This window comes from Haliotis rufescens, unplaced genomic scaffold (assembly GCF_023055435.1).
Source record: "Haliotis rufescens isolate VD_foot unplaced genomic scaffold, xgHalRufe1.0.p SCAF_5, whole genome shotgun sequence".
Lineage (NCBI taxonomy): Eukaryota > Metazoa > Mollusca > Gastropoda > Lepetellida > Haliotidae > Haliotis > Haliotis rufescens.
The window spans coordinates 58,619,645-58,642,756 of record NW_025964223.1 but is presented as its reverse complement, the minus strand read 5'-3'; the positions used below and the strand labels follow the sequence as shown (position 1 = coordinate 58,642,756).

General features: G+C 39.0%; 1 protein-coding gene across 6 annotated transcripts in view; it reads right to left on the bottom strand.

The window, feature by feature from the left end:
- The window catches only part of LOC124140309, a 119,805-nt gene extending 97,220 nt beyond the window's left edge, over window positions 1-22,585 (bottom strand). For all 6 annotated transcript variants that reach the window (XM_046507821.2, XM_046507827.2, XM_046507824.2 and 3 more), the window contains exon 1: window positions 22,020-22,585. In XM_046507821.2, the coding sequence (XP_046363777.1) occupies window positions 22,020-22,460 (441 nt within the window). In that variant the 5' untranslated portion in view covers window positions 22,461-22,585. The remainder of the gene's footprint in view (window positions 1-22,019) is intronic.
- Between the last annotated feature and the right edge of the window lie 527 nt (window positions 22,586-23,112).

The following is a 23,112-nucleotide window of genomic DNA, read 5'->3' as shown; positions in this document are numbered from 1 at the left end:
TTGTGCAGCCAGGGACTGAGCATCAGATGATCAATGTGTGAAAGTTGTGTGATCATCTGTGATCATGGGTTCTGTGTTTGCTGTGGTCTCATATCACTTCAAACAATTTTCTTCGTATATATTCATGTTCCAATTGGTGTTGGTATATTAGTACCTTCCTCGACAATGCAAGGGTCTGGTTATCAATGATGTATGAAGCTGGTTGCACAAGATCAGTAAAACACTGCATAACGCAATTCCCGATTTCATCTCCAACAACCTTGGAACAGTTCTTTCTTTGCCATTATGAAGAATATGTAAATCCATTCCCAAGACACAAACAAATCCATCAGTTACAAAACCAATTACTTTAGACAGATGATATTCCCCAAATAACAAAAAAATATTCAAATTCATTTCAAAACATTAACTACGGCTACCTGACAGATAATGATAAGAATCATGAACGCAATCTTCCCATTGCATTCACAATAAACTGTATTACAAACTACAAAGCATTTTGCACAAAAGCTGTACCTAAATCATCAAGCACGTCAGGATATTTGCGCAAACAGCCCATCCTCCATGCCACAGTGACACTAACCATGACCAAAATATGGCCAGATGGCAATAAACCCATCATTTGATGTTTACTTTATGTGTATAAATCAAATTCCCTTCTTATCCTCATCTCCTATCCCTCCTGACACTCACAATAAAAGACAAAGCTAGTCAATCTTTGATTGACGACTGCCAATATGGCTGACCTCACCAAGCAGTACCCAGTCTCTATCCCCACACAGTTTCCTCATTGCTATGCATGGAGGCTTTTCATTAAAGCCTACCCTGCCTGTGGACACACGCTGGACAAATGGTGACCGACCGACTGGAGTGACCAAGGAGTATCCAACAGTCATCAGCCTCCTGTATTCAGATGCAGCAATTTGAGTCATCCCTCAGGGAATTGCCAAATCTCAAATGGGATCAAGACGCTATTGATATTGAGGAATTTCCAACCATAATTGTTCTTACTTTTCAAGACCTGTTGTGTTAAGTATCATTAACGTCTTTGGTTTTAATCATATGAAAGGCATGATGAATGAGAAAATATTGATAGATTTCAAAGACTTTGTTTGAACATGGCCACAGTCTATGTCCTGGAACTGGGGGCTGAATGATATGTAGCCATTGGTGGTCATAACAGAGACAGGTCCGTATGGACATCAGCTTCTTAACTTGATGTGCACAGACAATTTCCAACTCTTAGATTCACTCTCATATAATGGAATGCCTTTTCATACATCAATTCAGAGGAATATAATATATTCACTTTCTTCAACACACTCACTCATTTATACTTAAGAATCCTTTTTAAATATACAGTTTCTAAATTCCATATCTTTACATGATGATAAAAAACAATCCAAACGCTATAACATATATTCTATTACTAATAAAAGCCTTTGATTTGTCCAGTAGCTCAAAGTTATTTGTTCCAAGGCTCTCAGATGGTCAGATGCTTTCTGCCTACAGCATATAACTAATAACAAGCCATGTCTGATGGCGCCTCACCATTTTTGTCACATGATTGTATTTTACAGTGCCCACGTTGCTGGGTGATAAGACTATTATAACCAGAATAGACATACAAGACCCAATATACATGGAAATCAGACAGTTATTCCTGGAAGGAGACGTTCAAGTGGTAACTACAGCCCTCTTGGTCTAAACGGAAGTAGATGGCTCATTAATATGTGGCAACAGTGTCAACACATTGCCCCCACACCTGCACAACGTTGGCTCCTGGGACACACTCCCAGAGCATTGTGGGTAACACTGATATGCTTTCATCACACCAACACAGATTGGTATTCCCCACCATGGGTGTCCCTATAACCCGCACTGCAGCCGTGACATGACAGCAGGCCATTATAACAGGAAATCTGAATTTCTCATTCTACTTCACAACAGGACAATCTACTTAACTTGAGGACATTCTACTGCAATACGGACATCATTCACCAAACATACACTAGAGAATACTATTCTAGACGATAAACAAGGGCTTTCACAGTCTGCGTTTAGCCACTACTCCTAGGCCAGAGTCTAGTAAAATTTCTTTTAGTCTAGTAAGATCAGGTCAGATCATTTCCATACAATAGAATGTTTCGACACACCAGTAGACTGTGGTGTTGAGAGTCAATCCCAAAACAGCATTCGACAACCCCTTTGTTTGGAAGCGTGATTGGATGCACTTAAAATACAAAATCCTAACTTCGTATCAGAATTATATGAGAATTCAATCTGGCTCCTGGGTCTATAACGAGCTGCCCTAGTGTTGGCAACCCTGGGAGATACTGGTATTTATACAATGAGGGATTTATTGACATATTTATTACAATGAAGTATACATGGATATGTTCTTACTATCCTGGTTCAGTGTGATGTATACAGACATGAACAGTTATGGGAACAAGGGATATCTACAAAATATCATATGTGTATATTGTATCAAGAATGTATTATACAAAAATGCCCATTTGGGACATGACACAAAAATAGAGCGTTCATATGGCGCAGTGATAGAACATTGGTTACAATACATAACATAAATCCATGAAAACATGATGGAAATGAATATACTGGTGACAGAACTCTTTCTACACATATCATTTTACAAATTTTAAATTTATTTGCAATGTATTTGTATAATTTAATCTAGTTCGCTCATAGCGCCAATGGTGTGGGATTGATTCCTCACATGGGTACAACACATGAAGACCATTTCTGGCAGCTCAAAACTCACTCACTCACAGTCATCAATCAGGTGATCTACATCAGGTTTTATACAAACTGACGCTGTTATCTTTGTCAATACATTAATGATAATATCAATAAAACAGGAACAAGTTTAGATGAATATTCTCATTAACTATGTACGTGTTCAATTCAGATAAAAGGGTATTCTTGCTGATAAAACAGAAATACTCATATTTTGGGGGTAGTTTTTATCTATTTGCTGTAACATCAATACATGGCTGGGATGCAATATCCATATTTTTCAAGATATGCCATTTCATTTCTGTTGACATAATAATCAATAAGAGTCTAACACCATGTCATAAATCATCATCCATAAATTAATCAACATCCACAGTCAGACAAACATCATTAGGACCAAAGGATCATCAGAAACCTCTCCCAGAAACCAAAGACAAGAGATGCCACCAACTCCTAATCCCTCTCTGGAAGTCAGATGATCAAGGTCACGATGACCTGAAGGGTCAACAGGGCATATTGGATTGTCAGAAGAGATTGGGCGCCACGAACAAGGAGGACTGACCAGGAAGTGCCTAGGACAGAGTGGTCCACTGGGGGGGTTGAATACGACCAATGGCATGGATGGATGGCAATATTGACACCAATTACTGTGTTACTGCCAAGTGAGCATCAGATATTAACAAAGATGACAAATTGGATTTTACATCCATGTTCTGACTAATATTTGATTTTTAATGCGTATTTCAGTCATGTGGGGTATTTTGAGACAATCAAATTTGTTTTTCTGTAATTTATCAACCAGGAAGGTATTATGATCACTGATATTGACATGATCATGGTCATAATCACATCACAAGTTCTGAGTGCAACAGAAATATTGTGAGATAAAGATTCCCATAGACTATGATAGCCTGTATATTACTATAAATGAAATTACACCTTCAGGCTTGCATGTTTTTTACAAGACTTGAGTTAAAGCACATAGAGTGCAAAACACAAAACATACTTAATGGATTTATCACAACATTTGTCGGTAATTGTCAAGGTATTTGTCAACAAATAGTGAGTGGGCTAGTTTGATATTTTTGCTTCTTTTAGCAATATTCTATCACACATTGTATCCATGTGGGGAATTGAACCCAGATCCTTCAGCGTGACGAGCAAACACTTTAACCACTAGGCTACCCAACTGGCCTCCTATAATATACTCACTGACAAAAGAAACGTGAATACCATACATGTTGGTTCATACATGAAGAATTTCTTATATTCATAGATTTTAGATTGGTTCGATGGACAAACATATCGTTATGGTGTGTGAACCAACGTTTATGAACACATCACGTTCATAAATCCATGACTCGAAATGCACCATTTATCTCTCGCAGGATTGGCATGTAAAGTTTGGAAATCACGTCCAGCATGTCTTGATAAGAATAAAGACACTATGTGGTAACACTTGACTGATTGTTAGTTTTGTCATTAAGTGGTACACATTGGAAACGTCTCTTCTTAATCTATATACGTCCCTATGTTTCTATGGTTTGCGTTTCTTATGGTGGTGAGTATACAAAGATAGATGAACATCCAACCGATGATTGCCCTACTCCAGGCAGTGGTGAGCAGGAGGTATGTCCAGCATGGAGTGGAGACCTACATACATCAGCCACACGTTCCTGGCTTACTGTGGAGTGACTTGGTATTCCCTGGCCTGGGGACGAAACGAAACCGCTGGGCCACATCAGAAGATTGATGCTCCTGTGAGACGGGAGACACGCACTGACCTAACTAGTCAACAACATACCACAGACTAATCTCATTAGTGGCTCCTCCTTGCTGCCAAGCCAATAAAATTACATTGCTTCTGTCAATCCTATCACTGTTTCTGCGAAATATATATATTTTATGTATTCTGGGGCTGTCCAGTATGGGTTACTACACAACATTTGCAGTCCCAATTGCTCCTTTATTCTGCCCTCACTGTGTGTTTCAGTTTGTTATTGTGCCATTTGCATCTATGTTTGTCAGTAGTCAGCATATTGCCACTATTTCTATAGAACGTTTGTGCAGTAAAATATCTACCTATTGACTGACCTTTGTTAAAGTTGACTCTCAAGATGCATACGTTTCCTAATTTTTGTTTGCTTGTTTGTTTGTTTAACGTTGCACTGAGCAATATTCCAGCTAGATGACAGTGGTCTAAATAATCAAATCTGGACCAGACAATCCAGTGATGTCCAACACCCAAAGTAAAGGTATATTTGGAAAGGGTCACTCTATTTGACCCCAGAAATGTCAACTACTTTTCACATTTGTGATAAAAGGGCGACTACTATAACAATATACATATACATAGAAAGGTATGTGTACTACTATGCCTGAACATTAAACTATCATTATCACAAGCCAACCCGAACATCATGACAAGTGTGGCTAAAACCTTACCAAACAAATCAGAACTACAACGAAAGACTCAAAATTTACCAAAAAATAACTCCAAGGGTCACTGATGGGTCATATATCAAACACAACCCTAACCAAGAACTACTGCAATATTTGAAAATCGCATTAGGGGATATGTTTATCAATGTCAAACCAGATTGTATCTATGTCTTCTAGTTTTGTAGAATTCCCCTGAAATCTTATCAGCTAACATGATGGTGCAATGCACTGGTCAGCTGCAGCGGCACACTGAATCTCGGAAATTGGAACTACAGGATTCCACACAAGATAACACCAAACTCTATAGTCTGCTGATGTTCCTCCACCAATGTGATAGAACTGATAAGAGTAAGACACGATGGCGATTGGGTGGAAAGATGCAACACTAAACGTCAATTTCTCCTTCACCACCATTCCTTCATCAGTTGGGCATCTTATCTCCCCAGCAGCAAGGCATGCCCACCTCGTGGTATCAACACATGATCAGGTGGAGAACTGCATGCTGCCAGGCATTAGCTCATGCCATAAATACACAGAGCTGTCATTCAAGAATTTACTTTAATTAATTGATTTTCCTTTAATGTTTGTAAGTATCAGAACACATCCTCGTTAGGCCACATATATTGTACTGTTTAATTAATATGCTAACAGCAGCCTAGTGACTTAACATCACATGCTGATGGAATATGTTTGCGTAAGTAGTAACAGGTACAGTTAGACTAATGCTTAGTCTCTGAAAACATTTTTTTGATAGAACCAATAAACTGCATTTGAATTGAAAGGAGCCCAGTGAACCTGTTTAAAATGTAGACTTGCTTCACTTAGGGCTATGGCATGACTGGAAGTATTGGAGGTCAAACTAAAACATTTCAGGGACTATGAGACAGACAGTCTTGTATATATACATGTATGTATGAACAGTTTTTCTCAAATGGAGTCACAAATATAGATTTACCACTTGATATTTTCATTTTTTTAGTATTTAAAACAAAATACTTCTTTCATTAAGTAATTAAGGTTGGCTCTCTTATTTCAGTATCTGTATCTGTATGAGGTGAATAGGGATTCCACAGAATGACAAATAGCAACTGCAGCCTAGTTTTTCATGTGTCATTGTGTACCAATAACTAATGCTTTGCTTATTGGTTTGTCTGTCCCAGGTCTGATCCCAGTCCTGTGGTCTACAGTGGCCTGTTGGAAGAAACTTGTATGTGTATATATCACACAAAGGTATGTGTAGGAGCCTCTTAGTCACTAAGTGGAGTACATAGTCGAACAGCAGACTCACTCCGCAGCAACTCATCGCCCGATCTATCACTGCTGTACAGCCCTGTCAGACAAATAAATGGATCCACTCACTCACAGATCTACACTAACAGCAAGTCCCTCTGGCAACTGAAACACTCACTGTCTGTTTTGTGGTGTTTGGGCCCTACATCAATCACCCTGGACAAGGTGTGACTTCAGGTGCTTCTGTTATTGCCTCACAAAAGGCTTCAGTGGTCCCAAAAGCTGTAAAGAGATAGCCTTCTTCCTTTCTAATTGTCATGTTGGTGTTGATCACTTTCTGACCAAAGGTCTTTCATGTTCTGAATCATGAAGGACATGTTACATCGCCTTGTATCAGTCGCCCAACATGGTGAAGTTCATGCTTCATGTCTGGTAACATTCAACCTCTCCAACTTAATCCAAAATGACATGAAAACTGTCCAGGCAGGAACTATGCCCCTTCACCAAAAGGATACCCACAAAGATCCTGTCAAGCTGACTCTAGAGTGAGTGAGTGATTGGTGTGTTGATGCAACCTTTAGGAAATTTCCCACCATCAACATAATGGTCCTTTGAAGCCTTCATGACCCAGGCTTATCCTTGGCCAGTCTAGTGTCACAATAACATACTGCTGCATATGGTTTGAACAGATTAATTGAGTACTTCAAGACGTCTTTCTCACAATCATTATGTAAGATAACAAACAGATCCTAACCCTCTGGGTTTGACATGTTGCTACCATGTGGTCCCTTGCATCCAGATGTCCAGCTTTATGGCTGAAAGACTAACCACCAGCTTATCCAGCAACTATTAGTGTAGATATAGACATTATACACAAGATACAAGATTTTATCGCGCAAACATTCCATGTAGAAACAGTGACAGTATTCTATTAACTATATAGACAGATACATAAGAAGTCAGGGTAACAAGACAAAGCATTAATACAAAATATTACATTACAACCTTGGGTTATCTATAATAAATACTTCAGATTCGTTTGAAGTTGTATACATGATAGCAGATTATTTCTATGTTACCTGGTTCATTATTTGAAAAAAGTAGACTAAATATGTCATATATATACAATGTTGCTTCCTTTATAACTAGTCATGTTCATGCTTTGTACCCTGCCCTCTGTAGGTGTTTATGTACAATAAAGTCGTCTTCTTCTTGGAAGCAACATGCTATATACATGATATATATGTTTCCTTGTTGCAGCCAGAACCTCCATTTAATGAACTCCAAGATCAATATGGATATCATAAAGCTACCAAGTAACATACTGGGACATGTCTAGTCTCTGTATTTTCATTATCAACAGCTACCAAGGACCCCCTCCGTTATTCCTATAGTTTCTGTTGCATTAATGACTCTGCCATCACCTCCCCACTGAGGGGCTTGTGGCACATGCTATCAGTCCATCAGACAGACTGACCAGGGTCAGCCTCTCCACATACCACCATGATCATCTGTCATGTCCTGAGTCTCAGACTGAGATAAGTCAGGCTCCAGATCCACCATGCCCTCTGTTCAGAGTCCCCATGACAACACAGGCTTCAACAGTAAATATTTTACTGTTAGTCCTGTTAGAAACCAATTTGTTTATGTCTGTTGTGTGCATGCTTCTCCTGGGTTCATGTTGGGGTTTTTCACGGGTCTCATGTCAGAAGCTTCATTAGAATCCTGGTAGTACACTGCAGCTGTCCCTGTTGCATATTCCTGACAAATTGCTTGACATTGATCCTCTTCTCCCTGCTGCTGTAACCTAAGCTTTTAACTGTCTTGCCGGAATGACTAAAGTATGTTAAAAAACATTTCATTTTTTTATATTTCTAACATACCATCACTTTCCCTTTCAGCTTTTTCATCAGGTAGCCTATTTTCGAGTTGTTTATATATAGTGGTAACTATGAATGCAGCTGAACACATGATCCCAAACAGTCAGAAGCCATACTCAAATATCTGAAACCTTAATACCCTCCAGAGGGACATCTACACCCAATCTATACACTGGCCCCCTAGGGTGAGATTCTGTGTCACACATTCGCTCTATGTAAACTGTACATGCATGTGTATGATGTTGTACACTTTCCTGTACATACAACACACCCATGAAGATCCAGGGTAGAATAGGTTTTCAGCAACCCATGCTTGCCGTAAAAGGCGACGGGGTCGGATGGTCAGGCTAGCTGACTTGGTTGATGCATGTTATCGTATCCCAATTGTGTGGATCGATGCTAATGATTTCAATAACTGGACTGTCTTGTCCACACTCGATTATTTACAGACCACCGTCATATAGCGGTAATATTGCTGAGTGCAGTGTTAAACATCAAACAATCAAATACAACACACACTGAATAGACTGTTAATATGTGTGTCTTCTAGTGGGTATAACTCTGTTACCACCCTATCTACACCTATTGTATACACAATGTTGTAACTGCTAGGGGTTTAACAATGGATCAAACTAGGGATTGTGCACAAGTCAAAATAAATTCACTTTGAAACATTGTTCAACTGCAGTCTCAAGAAGGTCATAAATTTGTTATCTCCCCATACATGCTAAGTAGTAGAGTTGCCAAGCAAGTAACAATGTGGCTTTTCTTGGCCATATACATCTATCAATACTAAACCATAACTCAAGTCTTAATACACATACTTAGATGAGAAAAAATATACATTCTGGAAGTATGTTAACTAGTTATACATTCTGGAAGTATGTTAACTTGTTATACATTCTGGAATCTTATAGGTTGTTTGGTATACAAAAAGTATTTAAATAAACTAAATAAACACTATAACGTGATGTTTCAATAAAATTCCAAGATTACAGAACACAAATTACCACATCACAAAATGCTTGCAACAGTACTTGTAATACTACAGATTGCAGAGTGTTATAGCATATCACATACCAACTCTAGTTTCTAGGCATGATAGAGTGTTGACAAGAAGAATGACCAGTTCTTTATCACAAGTGTAAATGGGAACATTTGTCAGTGTCAAAAGACAGAGAATATACACAGGAATTATTTCCATGACCTGGAGCAACTGTCTGACCTCTCATCAACTCAATGACAGGTCAGCAGGGTGACGTGTCCTCCAGTTTATATGGAGAATATTTTAACAAAATAATAAAGAAACAGGTGATACAAACAAGGAATTGTTAATTTCCTGATACACTATCCATAGATGGGTAATTTATTGCAGGAACGTTCCAGTAAGGAACAGATGCAACATGGCAAAAGCATATCCGCAGTCATACATACATAAGCACATAGCAAAGCCAAAGCTAAATTTCATCTGTGTTGCCTTTTAACAACAAACACTCCCATTAACATTCAAATTATAGGATCAAGATGATGCGCCGGCTTCAGTCCCCTTCCCCCGATGCAGGGGCAAAAAGTAAATGGCATCTAGATGTGTCTTCATTATGTTTTCCATCTTCCTGGTTGTCAGATGTTTTCACAAAATTGATTTGCACTTTCCCACAGATCCCAAAACGGTCTAAAATTCCTGTTCTAAATGTTTTTCACCATTTGCTCATTTTCCTCTGGAAATTGCCCGGTTCTTGCCTCATCATTACTTAATGGAAATCCTATCCAGGTGAACCTCCAACCTGATCTGATCAACCCCAGAATCCCGTCTCTACTTCATAATCAGAACATTTGCTTGCAAATCAGGCTTGAGCTTTCAGATTATCACATCATCAAATGAAGTTTAGTGAGAAAACCTTATCTTGTGAGAGTGCTTCCTATGCAAGCTTGTCAGGACTAGCTTTGCAGGTTCGCAAGTCAACCAAGAGCCACATCTAATGCTCACACGAACTTCTTGCAGAGTGAGTGAGTGAGTCATAATTTAATGTCACATCAGTAGCATCTCAACCACAAAGAGAGAAGAGCAAGTTCCTGATTCATAAAAGAGAGTATGGTTTCCACTTAGGCATGATTATTCCAGTGTTATCATGGCAGGGGACACCAGAAAAGATATTCAAACATTGTACCCATGTGGAGAATCAAACCTAGACCATTGTCATGACGAGTGAACACCTTAACCACTGGGCTACCCACCCCATTGTGCAGTATATAATAAAATATCATGGACAGTAGAAGAGAAAGCTGGAGGGCAAAGTCACATAGTCAGGAATCCAACCCAAAGGAAAAGATGTGCTAACACCGTGCCTACATCTTAAAGTAATTTATCTGAGACACAACCAGTCAGTGACATAACTGTGTATATCATAACCATGACGTCTCACTTACACACAATCTTCTCGAGCCAAGAATGGGGAAATGACGTACAGTGAACTACGTTTATAACAAACACGCTCATAACAGCTGACGGATATAACAAACTATTTTTTTGGTCCCACCCATTTGCTGCGTATATTCCGTACATTTGCTTATAACGAACTACGGTTATAACGAATTAAAATTAGTGGTCCCTTTGAGTTCGTTATAACCGCAGTTTACTGTAATGGTACCCATTTGTGCATGTATCATGCTGACTTGATTGATCTGTATAGAAAAAACGTTGGTCTTGACGAGAAAGTAGCTACTTGCTGTATTTAGAACCGTGAGTGGATGTACATGACGTAGCATCAGTGTGTGCAACAGAACTCAGGACTCCTGTCACTTCTACAGAGGAGTGGTGGGGTAGCCTAGTGGTTAGAGTATTAGATTGTCACTCCCAAGACCGAAGTTTGGTGTCCTAAGGACCTAATGGCATCTACATCTTATAGTATGTTAAGTTCCTCTTACACATTCTTAGGAATTGTTGTTCGATCACGTAAGGGCGGTAGCCTAGTGGTTAAAATATTAGCTCATCACGCCAAAGACCCGGGTTCGATTCCCGACATGGGTACGATGTGTGCAGCCCATTTCTGGTGTACCCCAACGTGATATTTCTAGAATATTTCTCAATGTGGCCTGAAGCCAACCTACTCACTCACTCACTGCAGAGGAGATATCTCTTTCAATCTTGATATCCTTAAAGACTTCCATAGGTGTTGGAGTTCAGTTAAGAGTAAAGCAAAACTGGAAAAAAAATCAACTCTCTTTTTTTAAAAAAACCCCACAATATCTTAAACTGTTAATCTTAAATGTCAGCATTGGAGAAATGCCAAGGATCAGATCAATGATCAAACATACAATCTGACTCACAGAAAATTTATTCAAGAAGATTCATAAATCACAGCCTGGTTCTGACATAGCACAAACACACAGCCATTCTAAAATATATAATGTCCCAGGCCATGTCTACATCCAAAACATTGTTACAATTTCCCACACTCTGTACAAATGATTGCCATGACCTGTCAAAGGTTCTAAAGTTAAACTCTGCCCTATGTTTCACCCACATGGCTTTCAGTTTCCCAAATCTACTGTTATTCTAGACAGATTCTCCCTACACACATAACACTAGACTTACACAAGTCTTTAAGGCAATAATTATTAGTTTAAATCCTAAGTTCTAGATTATTGAAATAATAAGAACAAGTTGTCCCTCTAAGAGACTGGAGTCTAGACTTGACTATTAGGAGGATAGAATAACTACAAATCCATGGACTTTTCTTTCAGTACAGCCTTGGAGCAAGGCTAACATAACATGGCCTATTCCTCCCCTGCTCCTACAGGCGGGGAAAGTGATCCTGGTTGGAGACAAACTGAGCCAGGCTGTGACAATATAGTCCTGGGTACACCACAGACAAGATGTCTTCTACTGATAGTGTCCCAGCTATGTGGGGCATTGTACAAGGCAGGGGAACACACTCATCTGCAGTTACATCAACTGCTCTTGCCCAACTCAAAGTGTAAAGTTACGCAAAGTTTACTGTGTGGCACATATCAACAAATGTAAAAAATGTCACTCTCACTTAGAAGAATTTTGTTTTCAAGGAACAAGTCGAAAAAATTGTCAATGTATAAGAAAAACAGCATAACCAAATAGTTCAGAAATTTTCACCATGAGTCACAATTTTGAATAAAACCAAAGAGCTTTTGAGTTATGGAAATAATTTTCTGGAGGTTTAGGACAAACTTCCACATGATAAGAACAAACAAATGTCACATATATCATCACAACTAAAACAGCCAGAGAACAATGCTTGTTATAACACTAAGACAGCTGTGATTATTTACACATTGCTCGTTTTACGTTCTCCTACTTCAATGTCAAAAGCATGCACATCTGTCTGCATTGATCTAATAAAACATATACCAATTTCCAAATGACTCCCCCTCCCCTTCCTGATTCCCCCTCCCCGCTGCAATGCCTTGATGCTACAACATTACACAACATTCCCACATACCATCTGTGACAGGTTCTTTGTGTGGTTGCCACCAGGTGTGATGTAACGTTCCTCCTGATTGGTTTACCAGAGTCTAACATGTGCTTCATTGTCACAATGTGTTGCAACTATGAAGCTTATGGCACATAGAATGATTCATCTCACTTCAATAACCCTTACTTCACAACTGTTAGACCATCAGTGATTCAGAGTGGCTGCTGTACCCAATTATAGAGATCAATGTGGGATATGTATACTGACATGGTAGAAAGTGGTGCGTCAGCTGTTTACTGTCATGGCAGAGATTGGTGCATCAGCTGTTTAGTGTCATCAAAGTGACTTGTGCATATTCTGCATGAGCTGTTTACTGTCATGGCAGAGATTGGTGCATATTCTGTTTACTGTCATGGCAGAGATTGGTGCATATTCTGTTTACTGTCATGGTAGAGATTGGTGCATAATCTGTTTACTATCATCACAGAGATTGGTGCATAATCTGTTTACTATCATCATAGAGATTGGTGCATATTCTGTTTACTGTCATGGCAGAGATTGGTGCATAATCTGTTTACTATCATCATAGAGATTGGTGCATAATCTGTTTACTATCATCACAGAGATTGGTGCATATTCCGCATGAGCTGTTTACCGTCATGGTAGAGATTGTATATATCATCAAGCACAGCAACCAATGTCATACTTCAGTCTACAAGATAGTATTGTGATGCCAACAATCCTCCTCAAGTTGAATGAATAATTAAACATCAATTCACTACCCTGCTGAGTGTTGGTGAGCCATCTATTCTGCATAGTAGGCTACTGAACACCAGATACATCAGCCTTACTTACACAGCCTTTCAACAGTACACACAGCACCATCTACATAGGAACTAACAGTCTCATCTCAACTGACAAACGAGGTAATCACCCCACTTCGACAATAAAGGTGAAAGCTTTTCTTCGTATCTGAATTATTACTACTGTTAAAAACTAAATCCTTCTATTCAAATGTCAAACCGTTTCTTAATAAATCTTTCTCATGCACTGCTGACCACAAAGGCATGAAGAGTTCAAGCAGTGTCTCTAATCCAATGCACCAAAGATTCAACTTTGATACTTGTCAGAAATTAAATTCACAAGTGACTTTCTTCCATAAATGTAATTTACTGATTATCCAATCTGTATGTTTATATGCGACAGTAATCCCGGTAGTGAACTGGACAGCACTATGACCTTAGTACCTCAGGTCACTGTGCCCCGATCCCAGTCTGGCTTCACCTTGATCAGATCAACCCAGGTTCACCGGGGGTCCATCTGGATTAACTCACGATAAAAGTTGCAATTAACAGATCAGTTAAAGACTCAATACCTAATTGATGATAAACTTATTGCCCTTCTTGAACTTCAGATGGTAGACCTTTTCCATAGGGCCCTGTTTGACCTGATACAATACGTAATAGGGATACAATCATACATGCCATTCCTCTATATGGACAGCCGACAATATTTGAACACACATCTTTGCCCACACAAAAAAACAGACACACCACCTCAGTTCTCCTGTTATCAAATATATTCACCATCTGTTTCTTCAACCAACGTGACTAACAGTAACAAATGACTAAGAATCAAGAAAAAATATTTTCCATCCGACACACATGCTTTTGTAAATTAATCATTTCAGTGTATGCAGCAGATTCCATAAAGCCAGGCGAGTCCTGTCAATATCTTTAAGTCACAGATGCCAGAATTGACAGTGAATTGCCAATGATAACGCCTATCAGTCTTCCCAATCCGAACCACTGCAAACTGCTGCCGGGTATTGATAAACCATTTCTTAACTTGAGGAAATTCACCTGTAAACTCATTCATAAAAATAATCCCATCCAAATCAATAATGGTACAAAAACCGATGATTTTCATTTTGATGGCTGCCATGGAAACGGTAGTCGATTTCAACAAAAGCCCCCTCGTGTGTCGATACTCGTTGAGTATGAAGCCTCGCTTTTTGAAATTGTGTCTAATGAAGGGACTGCTCCTGCAGGAGGATCTCCCGGCAATCACAACTAAACGGGACATAAAACATCCCCCACCGGAGAAACTAGGTGTTATAGCAATGCACTTGTACACACAGTCACTGCGGACAGATAGAACCAATCAATGCCTTGCATATTCATATCACTCACAAAACAGTATCTAATTTAAAGTCTTTATCTCTCAATATGGCTATTATGGTCATATATTATTCATAAGTTATACCATATTTATGTATGACTATGAAGCAATGATATAATGGACTTATACTATGCTATTTAGTAGTTCTTATTCAGAAGTGCTGCCAATACCAGGCAATATTGGTATTGGGTTTTCCTTATTGTTATCGTGACTCATTATGAATATGTTTATATAGCTTACAGAATATTGGCACGGTCTCTGCGTGGAACATATGCACAGAAATATCTTGCATCAATACAGTAAACACATGTACAAATGGGAAAGTGTACAAAGCATAATATATACAAAGAGAATAAATTTCAAGTTTTATAAAATGTTATTGTATTTAATCAATGAGAAATGCCATTTTCATACAATCCATAAACTTGAATAACTCTCCATACTTTCGATCTTATCAGCCAGACTTCTTACATTTTGAAAATAACGTACATGAGACAATGTTCCAACACCAAAATGAGTAAACAAACTACAGTAAAGTATGTTTATAACGAACGCGCTTATAACGAACTGATGGATCTAATAAACTGACTTTTTTGTCCCGACTATTTGCTATAGTTATGCTGTATATATGCTTATAACAACTATGGTTATAACAAACTAAAGTTAGTGGTCCCTTCGAGTTCGTTAATAACTGTAGTTTACCGTATATTCACGCAACTCTTCAATCTGACAAGCACAAGCATTGCATAGTATTTCAACAGCAGCATAAAACAATACCATTAGCATAGTAACAAATACATATACTACTCAAAAGAAGTTAAGGACAACCTGATTCTTTCATATTACTGTAGTTAATCTGTCACGGCAAAAACATAAAAATGAAATAACGGGGAGGTCCTTAACCTGTTTTGAGTGATATATGTATACTTTGCACAGAGATTATCCCCTAAGTCTGGCCGAAATCCCCATATCCTGAGACCCCCAGTGCTGTCCGTGTGACAGAGGCGTGTTTGCACATCTACATGTGGCTGCGGTCCACAAGGGGGCTCAGTTCAGAGAGAAACTTCAGACTTTGCCACATTAGGCCTCTTCAGGAGCTAGCCCTTGTGTTTACTTGTCATATTTAGCTTGTCTTTTGAGTAAACAGACTAAATGCGGTGGGGGCCAGTGCCATTATTTGAAAATTAAACTGCTCAAAACCAACAAAAGGTCGCAAAACAACACTAAGCATGTTAGAGGTAGGCTTTGTGTTGTTTTTGTTTGACTAGCTGTGTGGGGCCATCAGGGGTTTTCAAATCCCCATACCCTAAAACACGTGCGAAATGGACACTCAAGCTTATCATTAAGCTTATAGGGTCAGTTTTCTTTCTTAAGCTTTTAAAACTTGTCACATCTTCAGTGACTGCAGTGGAACATTTGCCATCTTAGGACAATATTATGGGTTTCCTTCCGTAAAGGGAGTGACGCCTCACTTTGTCAGGCTGTGTAATTATTTAATAAAGGATTCTTTTCTTTAACGTAAGACATGTATTGCCATGAAGCCAGTTCTACATTCACACATACACACAGCAACATACACATACTAACATTCTGTATCAACAGACTTTATGGTACAGTATGTATATCCAGCCAAAACATATGATAAACATTGATTATTTTGTTATCACATGTGTATACATGTATTTCAAATGGATCATGTTGAACAAAATCTGTACATGGTTCTGTGGTCATTGCAAGGAATATTGTCTGTAAATTCAGCTGTACAAAGATGCATTTGTCATCTATGTGCCTATTGCCAGCTTAACCTTTTTTAATTGTGGATTGGTACAGTTTACACCATATCATTTATATCTAAACTTATAGATACTGATATGTGATATATGGATAATACAGACTGGCAATTTAATGCTGTATAGATTTTCTCTAGTAATATATGGATAATACATACCGGTAATTTATAATGCTGTATAGATATTGCCATGTGATAAATGGACAATACACAACAGTATATAACAGAGAGATGTAATTGCTATGTGATATATGGCCCATGCATAGCGCCACTAGCCAAAGATACTTGATGAGAGAACAATTCATCTTCAATATGTAGTGTGGCCATGACATAAGCTAGTAAAGGATATACAGATAATCTACATAATCAATACTCATCATACTCTACATCATACATAAACAAGAGACTCTCCCCTGAACGAATCCACCATTGCTGCATGCAATCATGTTCAGATTCCAACCAACTTCAGCGCTCCATGATTAAATTTTATTTTAAGCGAGATGTAAAGTTAGCGTTGGCCGTAGGCGGGGACATGTGATCCAAGCACGCGGACTAACGAGATTAAATATGCACATCTTGGTGGTTGTGTATGCTGCCAACATAGCCCTGCTAGGTCACACAGCTAGGAGGCAGAGGAAATTCCTAATTATGTGGGGGAGTTAATGAATTAAAAATGTCTTCATCAAGTCAACCATGGATGTTGTCAACATGGACAAGTGTTTTAGATGCCTTCTAGTTCCAGACCACGCATCTTTTTTCAGGTGGCCATTAACTTGACCCAAGTCCTTTAATCCATTAAAATGACTTCAATCCTTTTTGAACAGCTGTGTTTCGAAGTTCCTATTAGTATGCGGAGGAACAATGTCTGACTAAGGACAATGACGTAACTCATGCCTTTAAACAGCAACAAGAAGCTTTGTAGTACAAACCTATGAGTTTGAAAGTTGTTTACCATATATGTAAGTAATATAGAAAAAAAAAACATTAATAAATATACAATAAAAAATTCATTCTTGTAATTACGGAAAAAAAAGTCATGTTGAAAGTTCCCACAAACCAGCGTCAGAAATTGGCACTTGTCTTGTAGTCCTTGCCGAACTGCCCAATAAATAAGGTATCGTAAGCACCAGTAGAAATATGCCATTTTTAGGAGTTTTGCTATATGTTATCATTAAAGGACCAGTGGATTAAATATGTTAGATTCTACTGCTGCAAACTAATCTTATTATTTTATATATCATGCCCACATACCAGGCAATGGAACAGCCAACATGGGAACCTACACCTATCAACACAAGCCCCACAACATGAATAAGCGTAACGTTATACCTCGATCAGCAATAGGCTGTGTCCTGCTGTACAGTCGCTCCACCACCTGTCACAACACCAGGTCAACCTCCCCACCTGTCATAGCACCAGGTAAACGTGTCTCCTGTCCCCTCACTACTGACAAGGCTTTATGACGGATGTTTGACTTCTCAGTGCGCCAGTCCTACACCATGTACACTGCACACCACACTAAGTCACCTTCCAAGAAGCTGGCATAGGCTGCCATGCATCAGGCATAAAATGAAGTGCTCACTTGTATTCCAAGTTCTGACTGACCCTAACATACTACTCAAAAACAGTTAAGGATCTCCTGATTCTTTCATATAACTATAGCTGATCTGTCATGGCACAACATATTAACTATAGTAATATGAAAGAATCGGGTGATCATTAACTTTTTTGGAGTTCGTATATTTCTGTACGAATCTGGAAAGTTTATTGATCGGTAATACAAGAAAAAATGATTTGACTCTCAATTTTATCTTATTTTCACGTGTGACTGAGAGTGATCTTATAATGTTTAACTTTTTTGGTTTGCAATAAGCTCAAGTCAAGGTGTTGCCCATGGGAACAGTCACCTGAAGTCAGCAGTAGCTGTTCCCCTGATGGCTTCTCGTCATGTGTGCCTCCGTTCTAGAGTTACAGTGTCAGCGTTTCAGTCAACCATTAAGCGAGTGAGTAGATGTTTAGTCACCTGAAGCAATGCTGCAGTCGCTGCACGATGGGGGACACCAACAATGGGATTAACATATTACAGTTACACATGGAAAACTTGAACTCATGCCTGTCCCCCTGCCCCACATTTCTCCATGTTGTAAGCCAAAGGAGAAACCTTTGAAAAAGAGACCATCATAACATCTCATGGTTCTACAAGTTTACATTTCCAAATCTTGGTGTATCGGTACAGAAACTGTTTTCTCAAAATCAACCAAAGACATGCATGGCAATATATGTAATTGTCGAGAATTTGGATCAAAATATCTTACTTAGGGAAGGCACCAAAAGTTGCATGAAAAAAGATACTCATAGCCTGTCTGGGCCTGTATATCTGATGAGAGGGTCAACAATAGTGTGGATGCAGTAAGTACACTGTATAAAGAGCCAGTCTATATACAACTTCGGCATATCATGAAATATTTAGCCAAGTAATTCTTGTTTACTTCAAACAAGTCATTAAATCCCCATTAATATGATGAATACCATGCCTCACAATAGCCACCATCTTAACCATCCATCTTCACATAGCTAGTCATGTTTGGTCTTATTACTGAGACAATAGAGGTATGCTGATCACACCTCAATTTACATATTTTATTCACAGCAGGAACCACTGGCATACAAAAAACCTGATCAGAATATCTAGGCCACTGAAACTGACAAGCTTTTCTCTCCTGGGTCATATATATCTTTCACCATGATGTCATACCATTGTCACCATACTTGCAAGGTTTTCTTACCATTGTGATGTCATACAACTGTAACAGTTCTATTTTTATGTAGTTCTCCATTGTGATGTCATACAACTGATACTTGTAGTATTCAAAACACACTATCACACAGACCAGTTTCTAAGCCTGTCATAGTTTATATCAACCAAATCTTACAAATATACACCTGGGGACAAATTGATTCAGATTGAGATGCTTAATATGATTCTGAACATTGAACTTACTTAGCACACTGAGATACCATATTTTTTCTACCTGAGCAATAACCTGAATACCAGCCCAGTGCTAGTCTGTCTCACAGATCCTGAACCAAATATTTGGCAAGTCTAGACTACTTCAGTATCAGGAACATGGAGTAAGTATCAACAATAAATTAACAACTATTTTCCTGTAAAATATTTAATTTCAGAAACTAGATGGTAGTCTAGCCTGATGCAGGAAGCTTCCTTTGCTACATAATGACAACAAGAACAAGGCATACACAGAGCCATAAATCTTTACACAAATACACACTCATTAATTATTTGAGTCACATTGTTTTGAAAAACAGAAGTGGTTAATATTTTGACTATAATAATAAAGCAACCAGTAGCGGTTGAGTGACAACACTGCAATTAGCCATAATTGATGGTAATCTGCTGACAATACCCAACAATACAGCCATCAGACCACAGCAATGGTTTGTCAATCCTCTGTGAATCCTTCGTCACACCCAGATGCACATGACTGGCTCAGAAAACTGCTTCAGTGAAACAGCTTAGTTGGCAGAATGCGCATCTCACACGGGAGCAGATTAATTAATCAGATTGGCACAAATTAAGGATGTTATCAATAGGATATACACAGTGTTTGAGAGCATGTGTGCCTTCCATATTGGCATCATATCAATTTTGAAAATTAATACCATATCACTATAAACAACCTAATGATTAATGACATCTATTGTTTATATGCCAATAGCTTATCACTGGGTACATATCCTGGTTACCTGCTTTCTGGTTGCCTGAGTTACTTCACTATGAGATTTTGAACTTTGGTCTGACACATAACCTGTGCAATGGGGCTACCTTTCATCATTATGGGGGGTATCAGCCAGGATAAACACTTCATGAACAATCACTACTATCAGCAAGTCCCTCTGACGAAGCACCAACAGCGCCACTGGAGAAACAGGCATATCTTAAACATGCCCATCTTATCAACAAGGTTACGAAGCCTATCTTGCGAGGATTTATTATCACTGACTCCTGGGTTATATAACCCTTAAGTAGATATATTTCATGTGATTAATTTTCCATTATATTTCGTGATTATCAGTCCAAATCTGATATTGTGCATATGAAGTACGCTTAGCACTATAAATGTTAAATAATTGTACTTTCAGCTGTCATAATAGTGGTGGTGTAGAAGTCATACATAGTATCAAGCAGGATTTGTTTTAGGTCAGTTGGTTATTGTTAAGAAATATATTTTCTCCTCATCACGCCAATACTGTGTAAAACAATCCTGAACAAAGACGTATCGCATTCTGGACTGATCTAATCAGTTCCAAAATACAAACGTGTCAACCCAAGTCAGTCATGCCTGAATGAGCAGGAATGAATAATGATCCCTATAACGAAATCTGATTACCATAAGGGGGTGAAAAGATGATGTCTGAGGGTAGTGGTAGACAGAAACATTAGCGAAAGTTGACTCGATTGTCATACTTCAAAAGAGACCGCCCGGCGTGGCGATCCCGCGGCGATGGCGGTTTTCTTACTACGTGGGGGTTCGGGATTTGACAGACTGACCTCACACCTATTTCTGTAAACACGATTTTCTTTAGAAAAGGGAAAGGCATCTGACAAAAACAATCCGTTATACACTCACGAGTGAAGGCTATTCCTTGTTTGTTTACGTTGGACGATGTCCGAGTTTTGCCTACGCTGGAGGATTATGAACTGGTATTGTGGATTGAAGCATGGTTTTAGAGTGGCTATGTTACTGCTCTCACAAGATCGCACTGAGAGAAGAAGAAACATAACATTTCATTCACCAGAAAACGACGGCTTAAAAGTGAATGGTTATGACCACTCGCTCTTTTTACCAAACCCGAAGGTTGCTGTGGGCATATTATCCACTGTCATGATGACCAAATCAGATTCCTGAAGTAGCCACGGCCAAATTGATACAATTTCAGAACATAGTTCCATTTTGTAGCTATCACCGTGTTTTGTGTATCTTTGATCACATCACACTGCCGTTTGGAAATTGCAACTTTGTCAGTAGTTTGTTGCACATTATGGAACTTAATGCAATATACAACGGGAATCTTCCGTCTCGGTGGAATAAACGGAAGAAAAACTGATGACGCTTACATGTCAAATATCATCGATAATGTCTCTTTTTCAATCCCCATTTCCCTTGGCGATTTAATCCATTATTTCACGAACCGATCCTAGACACTTTTCAACACGAGGCAGCTTCTGTCTTTCACTGAAAATCAGATGCCGAAGTGAACATAACTTACCGTCGTGGTGAATGGCGGATTGGACAAGTCGATCTCATCTTCAACTAACTTGTCCCTCAATATATGTTTGAGTTGGACTTTCGGGTAAGTCAAAAGGGCTGTCTTCCCCGCGTCGTAGGCCTCGGCGCTCAGGCCTTGGGGTGGAGATCCTGGGGCAGGGCCCAGATCCGCAAACACTACTGTCTCCTCATAACTATTTTCCGGCGAGATAGGGTCCTCCAATGTGAAATACACAGCCGTTCCTCCCTCCTCTTTCAGTATCCGTACGGCGCGCAGAAGCTTTTCTCGGTGATCGTGTTTGGTGACACCGATCGCATCCAAATCCGCCTCTCCGACTTGTTTACACACTTCCAAGTCGTCATAGCCATTGTCTAAGAACGCTTGTGTGTAGTGTACAAGGTTCAAAGAACGCAACCACCCTTCCACAATGCTATCCGCCATTCTGCTGCATCCACACTACAAAAACTGTCGCAGATTTTCACTCAATACATTCACATCTCGCAGGCTAACCACTGTCGTCTGCGCCATGGATGAAACCTGCTACAAATGATTACACACAGTGTAAGGCTCGTGCGATGCGTGCGCAGACCCCGTTACGTGACGTCACGGGGACTACCTCTGTTATTGTCGGGATTTCCCTTTGATAACACGTGTTCAGTGGGAAATGTAAACACAGGCGAGATTGCTGCAGACATTAAAATGAGGGTCGCTAACTAATTCACACATTACTGTAATAACACTCAACTCTTTCATGCCATCATAAATTACGTAATCGAAGGAACAATCTCTGTTTTATTAGCTGATGTAATTTTATCGGCATTTATAATCATTGTTAATGAATAGTTTCCTTCAATGTCACGACATATTGTCGTAACTTCGTTTTATTGCTGAAACATGATCGTATATTCTCATCATTTATTTTAAAACAATCCCAATAAAACAAAATTAAGTACACACACTTTCCTTTTTAGCAATAAAAGCATCTGCCATAAAACTGTCAAGTCGTTATAAAAATTTGGGACTTTCGAGTACTGGCAATTGATGGCGCATGTCAACGTGTAAAACCCTGCAAAAATACAGGTCTATCTGAAAA